Source organism: Arachis stenosperma, chromosome 5 (assembly GCF_014773155.1).
Source record: "Arachis stenosperma cultivar V10309 chromosome 5, arast.V10309.gnm1.PFL2, whole genome shotgun sequence".
Classification (NCBI taxonomy): Eukaryota; Viridiplantae; Streptophyta; class Magnoliopsida; order Fabales; family Fabaceae; genus Arachis; species Arachis stenosperma.
In genome coordinates this window covers 204,259-218,296 of record NC_080381.1, presented here as the reverse complement: position 1 = coordinate 218,296, position 14,038 = coordinate 204,259, and the positions used below count along the sequence as shown (strand labels likewise).

Here is a 14,038-nt window from a genome sequence, read left to right as displayed (position 1 = left end):
TAAATTATCCTAAAAAATTATGTAAAACATGTCAACATTATCAATGCATAAGAATTAAGATTAAAAGATATAAAGAGTTTTTTTTGTCTTCTTCTTAAATTTATAATAACAAGTGTTTTTTATGTATGAATTAATCATTTGAATCTATAAACAGTCAAAATTTTGTATATGTTTATTTTAGGATAATTTATATAAATAAAAAAAATAGAGATCAATATTATATCTATATCTTAAAATAAAATAACATATATATATATATGTCTGTTTTTCACGTTAACTCTATATAAATTGAAGTTATTAAACTCAAATTACACAAAATTTGATTTACTAGAAGAGGAGCATTAGTGAAATACAATTCATGATAAATCAAAACAAAAGAGTTCAAATTACACTAAGAAATAACACAAGATAAATCGAATAAAATACTTTGATTTAGTGAATTTGATGCGTATGATAAATCGAATCCATCGTATTCGATTTAAACAATATGCGCCCAAGGTAAATCAAATTTGTTTTATTTGAATTACTATTGGCAAGCTCTATATAAGAATTTGAATTTGATATATATGAATTACAACTCTAATTTACTACAATTCACTCACACTCACATATAGAGAGAATTTTTTGAGAAAAATTTTGAAAACTTTGTATATAGAAGACGACCTAGATCGTATGTATTGCTTGAATGGAGTTGTTCATATTGTTGGTAGCATTAATGAAAATATAAATAAATAAAATTCTTTTCCAAGTTAAATTAAAAATGTTAATAATATTTAGTGAATAGTGTTTGACTATAAATATTAGTTTGTTAAGTGAGGATTTGATTTATTTTGTTGGGTCTTAGAATTTGATTTCTATAAATAAGATTAAAGTAGTATGTGTGTTTTAGATCAGACTTTGACATTTTGAAATAACATTTTCATCAATTTTGTTAAGAAGCTCTTAATATGATATAAGATTATAATTTTATTAATTTTTTTAATCATAATTGTAGTCGATTAGATGTATTATCAACATTAGAAAACAGAATGATATGATCTTAGACAAGCAGATCACACTATATCTGTAGATTATCAGGTTATATAATTTTACGAGACTCGATAACCATTAGTTTACGATGAGTCGATAACCATTAGTTTATGATGAGTCGCGAATTATTCACTTTGATTTATTACTACTATAACTAAATCGAATCAATTACCTAGAATTTATGTAAATCGAATTTAATAGCTTCTATTTATATGGAATTAATGTGAAAAAATAAACATGTATATAAATTATTTTATTTTAAAAGATTGGTGTAATATTAATCTCTATTTCATTTATTTATGTGAATTATCCTTTATTTTAATTATATACTAATGCACTATCTATATTAGAAAAAAATCTTTGATTTAATTTAATTATTTACTGGCTAAAATGTTTTACGAACATAAAAGGCTGACAATTGAAAAATATAAGAACATCTTTATATATAGAAAGTGCAACATGTTAGGAATTAATTTGAATGGCTAGATAGTGTAAAATTTTCTTACGCTAATATGTAATAATGTCGTTGTCACATTATCTATTAGATTTAAATTTTTTTCTCCCCCACTTAAATGGCTTTCCAAATCAAAGGATTTAATTAGCTGACCACATACAAATTAATATATCAAAATAAATACCTAGTTACATGTTACAGGGAAAAAACTCATAATCATATCACATTATTCTTGTAATAAATTAAATTCTTGCAACATTTCTCATTGATTGATATTTTTCAATAAGGAATGATAATCAGAGTGCACGGTTCATGCATAGAACTTAATTCTACTTCACCTTTTAGATAGAATCCAACACAAATTTCTTACCAAATCACCAAAATTTTGTTTGCAAAACTAAAAAAGTTGATTAAAATAAAAAGTAGAAGCCTCATATTTGATTTTTCACACTACCTTCTTTATTGGCTGGAAATTTCCATTTTCACTGGAAATCAGATTACAACTGTTTTTTTTTTTTTTTTTTTGTCTTTTTCCTTTTATGGGTTCCATGTAATAACCAAAGATAAAAATAATAAATTTCAATGAATGTGAGGTCAAAATCAGTGTAATTTATTCAAGATGAAATGGTTAATTTTTAATTTTTATGTGAATTTTTGTTGGATTTGCATCTATGTTCTTGCCCCAACCTTCTTCCATTTTTACCCTAAAGCACATTCATTCTCTCTCTTCCTACATAAAGCTCTCTCCTTTCATCACTCTCACACTCATTCTCCACTCTCACACCTCCATTCTCAGCCATTCTCATGTGGGTCATTCATTTTCACCACAAAATACCCTCTGAAGTTTTGTTTTTTAATCCCAGCTTCTTCAAGTTTTGATGAGGTTCAATTGGGTTCGGTTTTGCTCTGTTTCATAGCATTTTTTTTCCCTTTTGTTGTTGTTAAGGAAGAAGGGTCAATGGCTGAGAACTCAAACCATCTACTATGTTCCGAAAACAACATCACTTGTTTTGATGATGATGATGATGATGGTGATGTTTTGGAGTGTAATGTTGCTGCTGCTGATGGGTCTGGAATCTTACCATGTTGGGACCACACCAACAACCTTAACTCCGACCAACCATGTCCGAGTTCAGAAAACCGTGGATCGGGTCCATTGTATTGTTTTGATGTTCTGAGTGAAGAAACAATGAAAGACATGGTGGAAAGGGAAAAAGAGCATTTACCAAAGGAGGATTATCTTAAGAGGCTACGTAGTGGGGACTTGGACCTCAGTGGTAGGAGAGAGACCATTGATTGGATTTGGAAGGTTGGTTCATTGATTCATTTTTTATTTATTATTTTTTTTCTCAAATAATGGGGTTTGTATGATTTTTTGGTTTTATTTTGGGGGGTTCTTTTGATTTATTGACAATCAATCGAAATGGAATACAAAATTCCCTCTTAAGATTTCTTTTTTTGTGATAATTTATATAGATTCTATATTGCTTGTATAAGTACTATTATTGTGATGTTAATTATTCAAAAAGTTTTGTTTTTTTTTTCATGTTGTTCTCTAATTTCACTTTCTGTTTTTCCTGTATGAGGTTCTTTGTTATGTTTGTCTATCTATCTCAATGCAGCTCAATTTGCTTTGGAGTGATTTTTTACTTTTTTCAGGGTGTTTTTCCTTTTACTTTATTGACTTTTGCAAGCTAGTAATGGAGTATTATGGACTGATTTTGCGGCAAATTTTGTTCAAGTCTTAAATTGATTTGGATTTTTCTTCTTGTTCTGATTTTCTGTTGTCCACACATTTTTGTTTGATAGTAATTTGAAACTGTGAGGGGGAAGACTCAATGGTTGGTTCTATGATTTGGTGATTCCGTTAGTGACTTAATACACTTTTGTATGATGTGATGATCAACAGGCTCATTCCTATCATGGTTTTGGACCCTTGACCTTTTGTCTATCTGTGAACTACTTGGATCGCTTCTTATCCTTGTATGAATTGCCGGTGAGATTGAATTTCTAGAAGCATTGTCGGGTTTTACTATGTTCATGTCTCTAATTTGATCAATGTTCTTTTGATGATCTAATTAATATTTTTGGCCTCTTCTTCAGAGAGGTAAAAGTTGGACTATGCAATTGTTAGCTGTAGCTTGCTTGTCGATTGGGGCGAAAATGGAGGAGGTTAAAGTGCCGCAATCCGTCGACTTACAGGTTCGGTATAATCTTAATTGTTCTCCTAGTACAGTAAAACGCGATTTTGCTATGTGTGTTTCCCTTTATGTTCTCATTTATTGTTGGTTAATTGGCAGGTTGGAGAACCAAAGTTTGTATTTGAAGCTAAAACCATTCAAAGAATGGAACTATTGGTGTTAAGCACATTGAGATGGAAAATGCAAGCTTTAACTCCTTGTTCCTTCATAGATTATTTCCTAAAGAAGATCACTTTCAAGCAACATTTGGCGAATTGGACCATTTCGAGATCAATACAGCTCACCCTTAGCATAATTAGAGGTACTCTACTACTCTCATTACCATGCTTTGAATTTTTAGTCCTTCTCAGATGAAAAGCACTGCCATTTCTCGCGGAGTAATGATTTCAAGGAGGCAAAATCAATGCAGGGATTGACTTCTTGGAGTTCAGGCCTTCTGAAATCGCAGCGGCTGTGGCGATTTCTGTTTCAAAGGAGTTGCAACAAGCAAAAGATATCGATAAGGCCTTAGCTAGCTTCTTCATTGCAGAGAAGGTGAGGGTGGTAGTGGTGGTGGTGGTTCCCACAAAAACACAACAAAAAGGGCCACAAGACAAAATTGCTTTTGCTTTTGTCCTTATAGTATTGATCATTGATGCTTGACGTCATCATAACCATAACCATCAATTCCAGCTTGTGAAATTGTTCTTCTTAACTTTATTATTTGGGGGTGGGGGGGGGGGGGTGATGTTGAGTGTTCTCATATTTGTTTCTTTAATGCAGGAGAAAGTTCTAAAGTGTGTTGAATTGATAAGAGACTTGGCATTGATGAATGTTTCTAATTTTGGTGCAAAACATCATGTGCCATTTGTGCCTCAAAGCCCAATTGGGGTGCTTGATGGTGGTGGATGCTTGAGCTATAAGAGTGATGAATTAACAACACTTGGTTCCTCATGCCCAAATAGTCCAAAAACTAAAAGGTTCAAATCAGAAGGAGGACCTTGTTGTAATGGGACATCAGATTCATGAAAAAATGTGGATTATGCTCTCATTTGGTTTGGTTGAATGGGAGTTTAGTGTGTGTGGAGGCAACTCTTCATTGGTAACACCTAATCAAAGAGTGTGTTATGTTCATGCTATAAGCATGTTACAAACAAAGAAGAAGAAGAAGAAAAAGGATCATAGGGTGTTACCATTTGTTTATATAGTAAGATTATTACACAACAGCAACGGATGCAAAAAATATAGCAAGGAAATGAGGTTGGTGGAGAAAATTTTGATGAAACCAGGGTTGGCCTGTGAATTGTGATCATTGGAGAGAAATCAGAGAATAGCTATAATTGTTTTTCCATGTCCTAAATTGTCATTGTAGGACGAAGATAATTATTATAATATAAAGTAAAATTCTTTCTTTTTTTTTTTTTGGGGGGGGGGGGGATGTTATTTTCTTTTTCTATTTTCTCTTTTTTTTATTGGGAATTCATAAAAATGTGTTTGGAAGTTAAACAAAAATGTATGCCATGGCTGACATTTGTTGGAATTTTGAAGAGGGTACTTAAAGATGTGATGATAATTATGATTGATTGGGTAAGGTTTAATTTAGATACATAAAGTGTAAGAGTATTTTATTTGAGTCTTTGAAATAAATAAATAAATAGTTTAATTCTCCTGATCATTTTAATTTTTTATTGTTCAATTATTAATACTTCGTTATTGTGATGTGACCCACTACTCAGGGTTGACTGTTCAAATCACATAGCAGGACATGTTGGTGAATATGCTGTTCGATGTCGCATTAATTTCGGTTTTTTTTTTTAATGAAAATAAAAATAGTTATATAATCCATCATTATTATTTTTTATATTTTTTAAAAGTATAGAAGATACATACAATTTGGAGAGTTCGATTTTTATATTTCAAAATTTTTAATTTTTTTTAATAGAAAATTTTCGATCTAATTTTTTATATCTCTTATAAATTAGACAATCTAATTTTTGTATTTTTTTACAAATTAGACGATTTAATTTTTATTTTTTTAATTAAATGGTTCTACATTAAAAATTAACATCTTATCAATTTATATTTCAAAAAAATGCCATTATTATTATAATATAAAAGATAAAAAGTGCATGAATTTCATATGGTGTATGTTGTGGTAAAAAAAAATATTGAAAAAATAAAAAATCATTTTAATAAATAGTTAGATGCTTATTTAAAAAATGTATTATTTTATTTTATTAAATTTTATAATAGATTATATTTTTTTATTCTCCTCACATAATTCTTTTTTATCATAGAATTGCCTAATGATAATATTAATTTTATTTGTGATAATATCATTATTTATATATGTTTTTGTATTGTATATTTGTATAAATAATTATATTAGATGTGTATAAAAAATTAGTTATTAAATTAATTATTAGTGTAAAATAAAAATGATGGATTAACTTTTGTATTGCATAGACATAATATTTTTGTTGCACAAATTTATAAAAAAATAATATTATTAAAACTCTTATGACATAAATTAATAGAAAAAAAGAGTGATATTTTTAGGGGTGTTCATGGATTAAATTCGATCCATATATCTGTGTGTTTATTCGAATTTGATTCGAAAATTACGGATATGGATCCGATTCATAAGGTTATCGGATCGAATCCGATCCGCACACTAATAAAATTAGATTGCGGATTGCGAATTTTGTGTAGGTATCTGCATATCTGATCCACATATTCGTTATCCGCAAAATAAGGAAATAAATAAGTAAATATTTTTTTTTATGTTTTATTTCATCTAATAATTATCATATATGTTGTATTATTTTAATTTATTATTTTAAAAAATATGTTTGATATTATTTTAAAAATAAATATATTTAAAATAATAGAAAAAATAAATTTTATTTATTTATTTAATAAAAATATTTTTATGTTTTCTAAATATATTCAATATCCAATCTACAAATGTGCAAATCAAATTTAAATTTAAAAATTACAAATATTAAATCTGATCTAATAATTTTAGTATAGAACAAATCAAAATTTTGACCATATCCAATCCTATCCCCATTCGCCCTTAGATATCTTCAAAAAGCAAAAGTAATAATATCCATTCTCTAAGGAATATAAGATGTAATTAGTAGATAGCATGAGACTTGAAACTCAAGTTTGGTCTTTGGTGGTAGTTGATATATTATTATTATTATTTATTTTTAATTTTTTTAAAAATATTATACTATTAAATATACTAAAATGTCTTTACTAATAATTATAAAAAAGATAAACATATTTTTTTAAAGACTAAATAATTCTTTTTTATTATTGTTACAAAAGTATTCTTATAAAATATTAAAAATATAAAAAAAATCAGACTAATGGTCTTCTTCTGCTGTTCAGGCTTGGGTTGAGTGTGTTTTGCAGCAACCATCTTCATCAGCCGCCAACACAGTCCTTCACCTCCGATGACCCGGACTTGTTCACCCGCTCCGGCCTCGCCAACGCATGTGTTTCATGGTCCCACACAAACCTTCTTGTTTTGAGTTATTGACCAGTCAACTCAACTTCTATGTGTTTCAGTGTCTTCTAACTTCTGTGTGTGTTTGGATCAAATAAATGTTTGCCTAGCCTGCACCTTACTTGCTACTAGTATAAATGTATAATAATAATAAGGAGATAAATATTGTACATCTATAACATTTCTAAATAGTTTAGAAGAGAAATATTTATTATTTTTTATTATTATTTAATTATTAATTAAATTTTTTTTAATTTAATAATCTAACAACATATTTATTTTATATTTTAAATATTAATAGTTAATTAATAATTAAAAATAATAAATTTTGATGACATTTTAATTTTTTTAAATTTATAATACTTAAAAGATAAAATTAATTAGTTCTTGCATATTTTAAATACATTTTAAGAATATAAAGTTAGTGCATTTTTGCTTAAAAAGAAAAAGAAAAAGACAAAATAATATACGGTGAAAAGATAAATATTAAAAGATTAATATTTTTTATTTATTTTTATATTACTAAAATTTATTATTTGTTAAATATTAATTCCAAATAATAAATTTTATTAGTGGTGTTGTGTTATTGAAAAAGCTAAGAAAAAAGATGGTGAAAAAAACTCACGTACAGATAATTAATTAAAAATTATTAAATAATAATTTAGTTAAGCTTATCGAATTATCTAATTGATTCTGAAATATGATATTGGTTCGTTCACTCACTCAATCTCCAATCTGCATGCATGTGTTGTTCTGAGACATAGTGGGGACCCGAGAGGCAGAGAGAGCCATGGTCAATGGAGACTGGCATTTTCTGATCATGGTTGGTGCAAGTTTTAACTTCTAACACCTTTCAGCAGTGAATGCACTAACCAAGCCAACCTTCTCTTCTTTTTATTTTGTGGAACATCAAATATTTGAAGCTTAGACATGCTTCTGTCTCTGCTCTAACTTGCTTTCCATCAGTCTGTCGCAGTTATTCAATCCCACACCCAACACCATTCATTATTTTTACCACCACTACACTACTTCTTTCATCTTCATTTTCATATAAGTAAAACCACTTTATTTAATAATCTATTATTATTTTTAAATATCTTATACCTCATTAAACATCTACACTTTCATACATGAATGGGGCATAAGCATTAAAAGACTAAAGGGGAAGCTCAAACATGAATGCATACATAAAAAAAGCACAAGAGTTTTACAACTCATTTATTTGAATGCCATATTCTAAGAGATGGTGGATTTTCTTCTGGTTATGGCATGCAGGAATCTACCATTCAAAGTGAACATAATCAATGACTTAAGATCTTTGACTCTTATAAAAATTCAAAAGACATAAAAGAGGAAACAATCTTTTCATCTTTTGGCTTGGCTCCGAAAGAAAAAATAATAAAGACAAGTATTTAAAAACAAGAATGAACATATTTAAAGATCATTCACTAGGGCTGACCCCTGACCTGGGTTGATTCCCCTTTGCCAAAAGATAATTTATTTTTAATGTATTTGAGGCAGTAAGAGTATATGCTTGCTCTTTTGTTAAATTCCTATCTTTGACTGAAGCCTGCATCTTGTCTAATGTACAACAAGTAGGTGGTGAAATTAAAGTATAGTTTATCATTATCTAGTATTTTTCAAACAATTTCTCCAAAATTAATAGCACTATTATTAGAATTGGACTAATTCAACTTCATCATCATATTGAAATCGAAGTGCTATAGAAAAATAAATAAATAAATATGCTATTTTAATGGTGAGATTGCACAAATGTGAATTTAAAACCTTTTTTAAACTTCCACATGTATGTAATAAAAAATGATCGAAACAAATAAATTCATCAACTGCAAATATATGAACTATCAATAATAATCCAATATAACTCAACCATAAGTTCAAATACAAATGACAAGTTATTCTGCTATCTACTCCCATTTAATTTGAACCCCAAATATAGGTTACAACAAATGTCACAAATGACTGAAAAAAAAAGTAATCAAGCAAATATTTGCTTGGTTATTGATTCCTCTCACATTTTATTTTGAATGAAATTGGCAGGACTCTAAAATTCCTATACAAATAATCAAATTTTAAAATAGGAAGGAAATTTAAATGTATCATTTGTATTATTTTGACCTATGTATATATATTGGGGTTGATTAATTAACCAAAAATACTTTGAAACCTATCTCCTACAGAATAATATACTCTTTTGGAAGCTTAGAATTCCCAAGACTGTTGAATCTATTATTAAAAATGGAAAGTTAAATCAAAAGAAATCTGGTTGGCCTGTTGAAGTTAAACACCTGTGCCACATTCTACTATTAGGGTCCACCAACCTTGGATGAGATATTGCTTCTGTGATGGGAAAGTAAGCATAGTGTGTGTTACATGTCCCTACTGTGATGCCACTATACCCTGCAAATGCACCATGAACCTGTCATGATACAAAAGTAAGCCATGAAATGGATCAATATCCACTATTAACCTTGTAAATATGCTTGGATACCATATCACATGTAAGTATATATATGTAACCAAATGAAGAGTTTAATTTTGATTCATTGACTGACAAGACTGTCCAATCAAGTTTTTCATTTGGATAACTAATATGAAAACGAAAGACAGTTACTTTTTGCTAATGTATCAATGAATGATTAGATATCTATGTGAAACAATTCTCCAGTGATAGTGTATGCAAACTAAACCGAATTAGTAGATTTTGATTTTGATACACTAATAGCATAACCTTATATAGTTAAGTGACTTGGATTGAGATGTTAATTCCTCATAATCTAGAGGAAAGTGGTAACAACCAAGTTCTGATGTGATCAACCAAAATCATAGATATGCAGAAAGAAGCAAAGATAGAGAGGGATAGGGATAGAAACTAACAGCATTTTGGCCAAGTACTGCACATAAAATTCCATCGGAAGCGTTTGCTCGACAAGCACGGATCATGTATGTTGGATCGATATATTTTATGTCTGCATGAATACCGATCTCCTTGAAATACTTTTTTGTCTGAAACAAACGATCGTTGATGGAGTCAATTACATTGAATTATTACTTGTTTTGCAAGAAATAAGAGTAGAAAAGCAGTTCAGCATTAAACTGAGGTTTAAAACTAAATCTTGTCCCATTCGTTTCAAAAAGATCAATCCATCAACTTCTTTAAGAAGGGATAAAAAATTTCTGAATCCATATGAAACATGAATCCAAGCAGAATTGACAGAAAACTCGGTTGCCAAAAAGGTAGGCATAGAATGATAATTCAATCTTTAAGGAAATCCATTTCCATCAAGCATGACCATAAAAGCATAAACAAGTAATAACACACCTCTTGTTGAATATATCCACCAATGTCTCCTAATACAGCATTCCCTGAAGCATCCGTAGCATGAGTCTTTTGAAGTAAACCCTGCATCAAGAAGGATAATACACTATATCACTTAGCAACTTTGAGTTTTTAATAAATTCTAGGTTCGTCGACTATTATATGCAGAAATGATTATGTAATCTAAATCACCTGTCCAGCTCCCTCTGCAACACAGATTACAGCTGATCCCTTTGTTTCTATAAGGTGCTTCATATGACTTAAAACTCCATTCTGTCCATGTAACTTGAAAGGAACCTTCGAACCACACCCAAAAAAACTTGTCTCACTTTAATTCATATGACAAAACAGACTAGTTATCGATTTCGAGCATGCATATTACATAACATACCTCAGGTATAAGACATATGTCAATCTGGCCACTAGCTAAGGAAGCATGCATTGCGATGAATCCGCTGCTACGACCCATCAATTTCACAATGCCAATTCCATGATATGCACTATGTGCCTAATAAGGAAGACATTATAAATATTACAGAATCTAATGACTGGAAATTTTGCCTGAATTAGTCAGAATTTACCTCAATATATGCAGAATTTATTGCTCTTTGGGCTTCTTCGACCGCAGTATCAAAGCCAAAAGTTTTATCCAACAATAGAATATCATTGTCTATAGTTTTAGGCACTCCAATTACAGATACCATATACCTTCTTTTACGGCACTGAGGGCGAAAAAAAAGAATTATTAGATTCTTGGGACAAGCTTATATATTGACATATTTGTAACAATATGTACAATAAAAGTGAAGTTCCTTCATTTTCACATTTAAAGCAAGTGATCAGAAAAGGAATGTGCAGTGAATCAAAGCAGAGAGGAAATTAACCTTTTGTAAATTTTAATGAATCTGTTTTGGAGATATGATTTTGTCATTGAAAAATAATATGCGATCAAATAACACAAGATTAAAGGATTAACAACCTCATCGTGAATTGCATTTGCACCAGCATGTGTTCCATTTCCACCCAACACAAAGAGCATGTTGATGCCTCTTTCCTGATATCAATAATATGCATATCAAATAAAAGACTTATATGTGAAATCATGAAATAGTTTCTTAATAAACGTGGATAGATAATTCACCTCCAAACTGTCCACAATTTCATTTACAGCAGGTCCACCGCGCGAAACTCCCAAGAGGCTTCCACCGGAAAGATGAATATTCTGAACCACATTCCTCGACAGCTGCAACCAGCAAAGAGTCATTAGAAAGAAGAACTCATGAGATGTTTAAACCAAAATCAGGAAGGAGAGAAGAGTCATATTACCGGCACTTCTGTCAACTCTTTGTCCGAAAAACCGCGATAACCAAAAGGAATACCCACAATCTTTTTTACACCATAAGCTTCAAGTGTGATAACAAGCTGCAGCATATTCATTATCATATCGAAGTTTAAGAAACAAGATATAGTTTGATGCCAGACTAGGAACATAATAAACTACAGGATATGATTTAGATGATGCAAATTGAAATATTACACTTCTCTGATAAATTGTTGCTACCTTAACAACAATGTGATCACAAACTAACCTGTCTTATGACATCATTAAGGCCAGGGCAGAGCCCTCCACAAGTGACAATTGCTGCCTTTACTTCTTCTGGTTTAAAGTATATCTTTTCTCGAGGTCCAGCTCGATGAACCCTGAAGAGGATTTCAGAGTCTTTCACCAAATATGCTAATCATAAATACCATATTACATACATTAAGAAGAAAGGCCTAAACTTCCATACAAGTTCTTAATAACAATGAGATTTCTTAATTTTCTATTTTGAGGAAGTGATTTTAGTCCAAATTGATGAACAATTGCATACCCTTGCAAGCACAAACTTCGAATCAATTATGCAGTCATTGTATTTGTTAAGAAAACTGAGAAATCAGTTACATTACCATTGTTCTACCCAACTACAACCAGGATCAATGCACTCAGCACCAGCTGAAGTAGATGACGAATAATATATTGTCTGAAATATCAAAGATAGAGGAAATTACACTTAGCTAACGTGTCCAGAACAACTTTTTATTGAATAAGATCATCAATCAAATATCTAATGCTAGGATTTTGGTGCAGTTCAATTGAGATAGAAGAGTTGACAATGCAAGGATAAGCGAAAGCTGTGAAGACCGTTTTCTCTTCCATGACTACTAGTATTGATCTAAGTGGAAGAATGAACATAGTTTGATGACAGTGTGAAGGCAGAGTTTCAACCAATTAATTAGGAATCACAGTATGAAAGACCAATCACAAAAAGAGAATTAGCTCAATTCAAAATCAGCTAAAACACAGACACAGACACAATAAGCAATGGCATTTGATTGTAAATAAATATTCAGAGAAGGAAAAATGCTGCTATAGAGGTAGAAATTTTGGTAGAATGGTGTTCAGAATCAAACTAAAACAAGATTAATAAAGGATGAAAAAGGAGACCTTGAGCAGAACTCTGTCATTGTCATTAATGTATCCACGCCATTCTTTAGAAGGATTTAAGCCAGCAAAGTCTCTAACCATGGGAGTTCTGCAAAAAGTAGGCAACAATTTATGCATGCAAAACAAAATAGAAAGCAAAGATGCAAAACACAAAAGAAATGAACCTATGTTGGAGACAGAAAGTGGAGGGCATAGGAGGAGTATCATGGAAGATATCAGTGACATGGGGGAGGCTGAAGCGTTCCTGGAAGTCTTGCTTGAACTTGTGTTTCCAATCAGGGTCGCAGAAATCAATAGGTGTGGAGTCATGGCTCTTAAACTGTGCAGAGACTCTGACTTTACTGCAAAGTCTTGTGGTTTTTAATGAATGAATATGTGGGTAGGAAGAAGAAGAAGAAGAAGAGGAAGAAGCTGTTACTGTTAGGCCGGGAAGAGTGACGACGTGAGACATGGTGTGTGTAAAGAAACGGAGGGAAGGAGGGTGTGGCGAGGGAGAGAAAGGGTTCAAGGTTTGTTTGCGTGAGCCATGCGAAGATGATGTTGATGACGTCACAAGAATAAGAAATTTAGCTACGTTGAATTCGAGCCGCCTGCTGCTATTGAGTAATCTTCAACTTTCCAACATATATGGAACTATGGAAACTCCCACTTTTTCATTTTTAAATTTTAATTATCTTTCATATTCAACTTCCTTTTCGGCTTTGACTTTATACGATAAAATTTTAAATACGACTGCGTTTCCTAAGATATGAGATGTTCAGGTTTTTCACGTATCTAAATTTAAAGAAAGAATAAATACTAATTAATTATCGCTCACTCTCTTTACATAAAGTTTGTGTGTGTGTCTACTATCCAGCTGTCCATAAAACTATACCCTAAAAGTTAATAAAAAATTATTTATTTAATTTTATCAACAACCTTTGATGTAATTTCATAAAATTTTTATTTTTTAAAAATAATTTATAAAAATTAATATTTAAAATTATTTTTTTAAAAATTATAACATTTATATTTAGTAAATTAAATTAAAAAT

General features: G+C 30.4%; 2 protein-coding genes across 4 annotated transcripts; one reads left to right on the top strand and one right to left on the bottom strand.

Annotated features, from left to right (window-relative positions):
- The first annotated feature begins 2,246 nt into the window (after nt 1–2,246).
- On the top strand, nt 2,247–4,986 carry LOC130982688 (cyclin-D4-1-like). Its single transcript, XM_057906745.1, has 6 exons — nt 2,247–2,792; nt 3,393–3,479; nt 3,587–3,685; nt 3,784–3,985; nt 4,094–4,218; nt 4,447–4,986. Exons 1-6 carry the CDS (start codon nt 2,442–2,444, stop codon nt 4,690–4,692), a joined length of 1,110 nt encoding a protein of 369 aa, XP_057762728.1. The 5' UTR covers nt 2,247–2,441; the 3' UTR covers nt 4,693–4,986.
- A 4,037-nt stretch (nt 4,987–9,023) lies between these two features.
- On the bottom strand, nt 9,024–13,632 carry LOC130982433 (ATP-dependent 6-phosphofructokinase 5, chloroplastic-like). Of its 3 annotated transcripts, none has more exons than XM_057906442.1 (13): nt 13,170–13,632; nt 13,006–13,093; nt 12,468–12,541; nt 12,110–12,221; nt 11,847–11,942; nt 11,662–11,763; nt 11,500–11,574; nt 11,102–11,242; nt 10,912–11,028; nt 10,713–10,817; nt 10,524–10,604; nt 10,079–10,207; nt 9,024–9,601 (listed from the first exon to the last, which is right to left on the bottom strand). In XM_057906442.1, the coding sequence occupies exons 1-13, from the start codon at nt 13,454–13,456 to the stop codon at nt 9,581–9,583; spliced, it is 1,428 nt and encodes a 475-aa protein (XP_057762425.1). In that variant the 5' UTR covers nt 13,457–13,632; the 3' UTR covers nt 9,024–9,580. The 3 variants fall into 3 exon arrangements, with proteins under 3 accessions (XP_057762425.1, XP_057762424.1, XP_057762423.1); XM_057906441.1 differs by having other exon boundaries at nt 9,024–9,620; nt 13,006–13,078; nt 13,170–13,628; XM_057906440.1 differs by having other exon boundaries at nt 9,024–9,620; nt 13,170–13,626.
- Between the last annotated feature and the right edge of the window lie 406 nt (nt 13,633–14,038).

Bases quoted from the DNA above. Each gene is read 5' to 3' on its own strand.
- LOC130982688 (XM_057906745.1), top strand. From the start codon at position 2,442: ATGGCTGAGAACTCAAACCATCTACTATGTTCCGAAAACAACATCACT. The intron at 3,480-3,586 runs GTGAGATTGAAT...CCTCTTCTTCAG, and splicing joins TATCCTTGTATGAATTGCCG to AGAGGTAAAAGTTGGACTAT. The intron at 3,986-4,093 runs GTACTCTACTAC...AAATCAATGCAG, and splicing joins CACCCTTAGCATAATTAGAG to GGATTGACTTCTTGGAGTTC.
- LOC130982433 (XM_057906440.1), bottom strand. From the start codon at position 13,456: ATGTCTCACGTCGTCACTCTTCCCGGCCTAACAGTAACAGCTTCTTCC. The intron at 11,243-11,499 runs GTTGTTAATCCT...TTTCGCCCTCAG, and splicing joins CAAATGCAATTCACGATGAG to TGCCGTAAAAGAAGGTATAT. The intron at 10,818-10,911 runs GTATGTTATGTA...TGTGGTTCGAAG, and splicing joins ACATATGTCTTATACCTGAG to GTTCCTTTCAAGTTACATGG.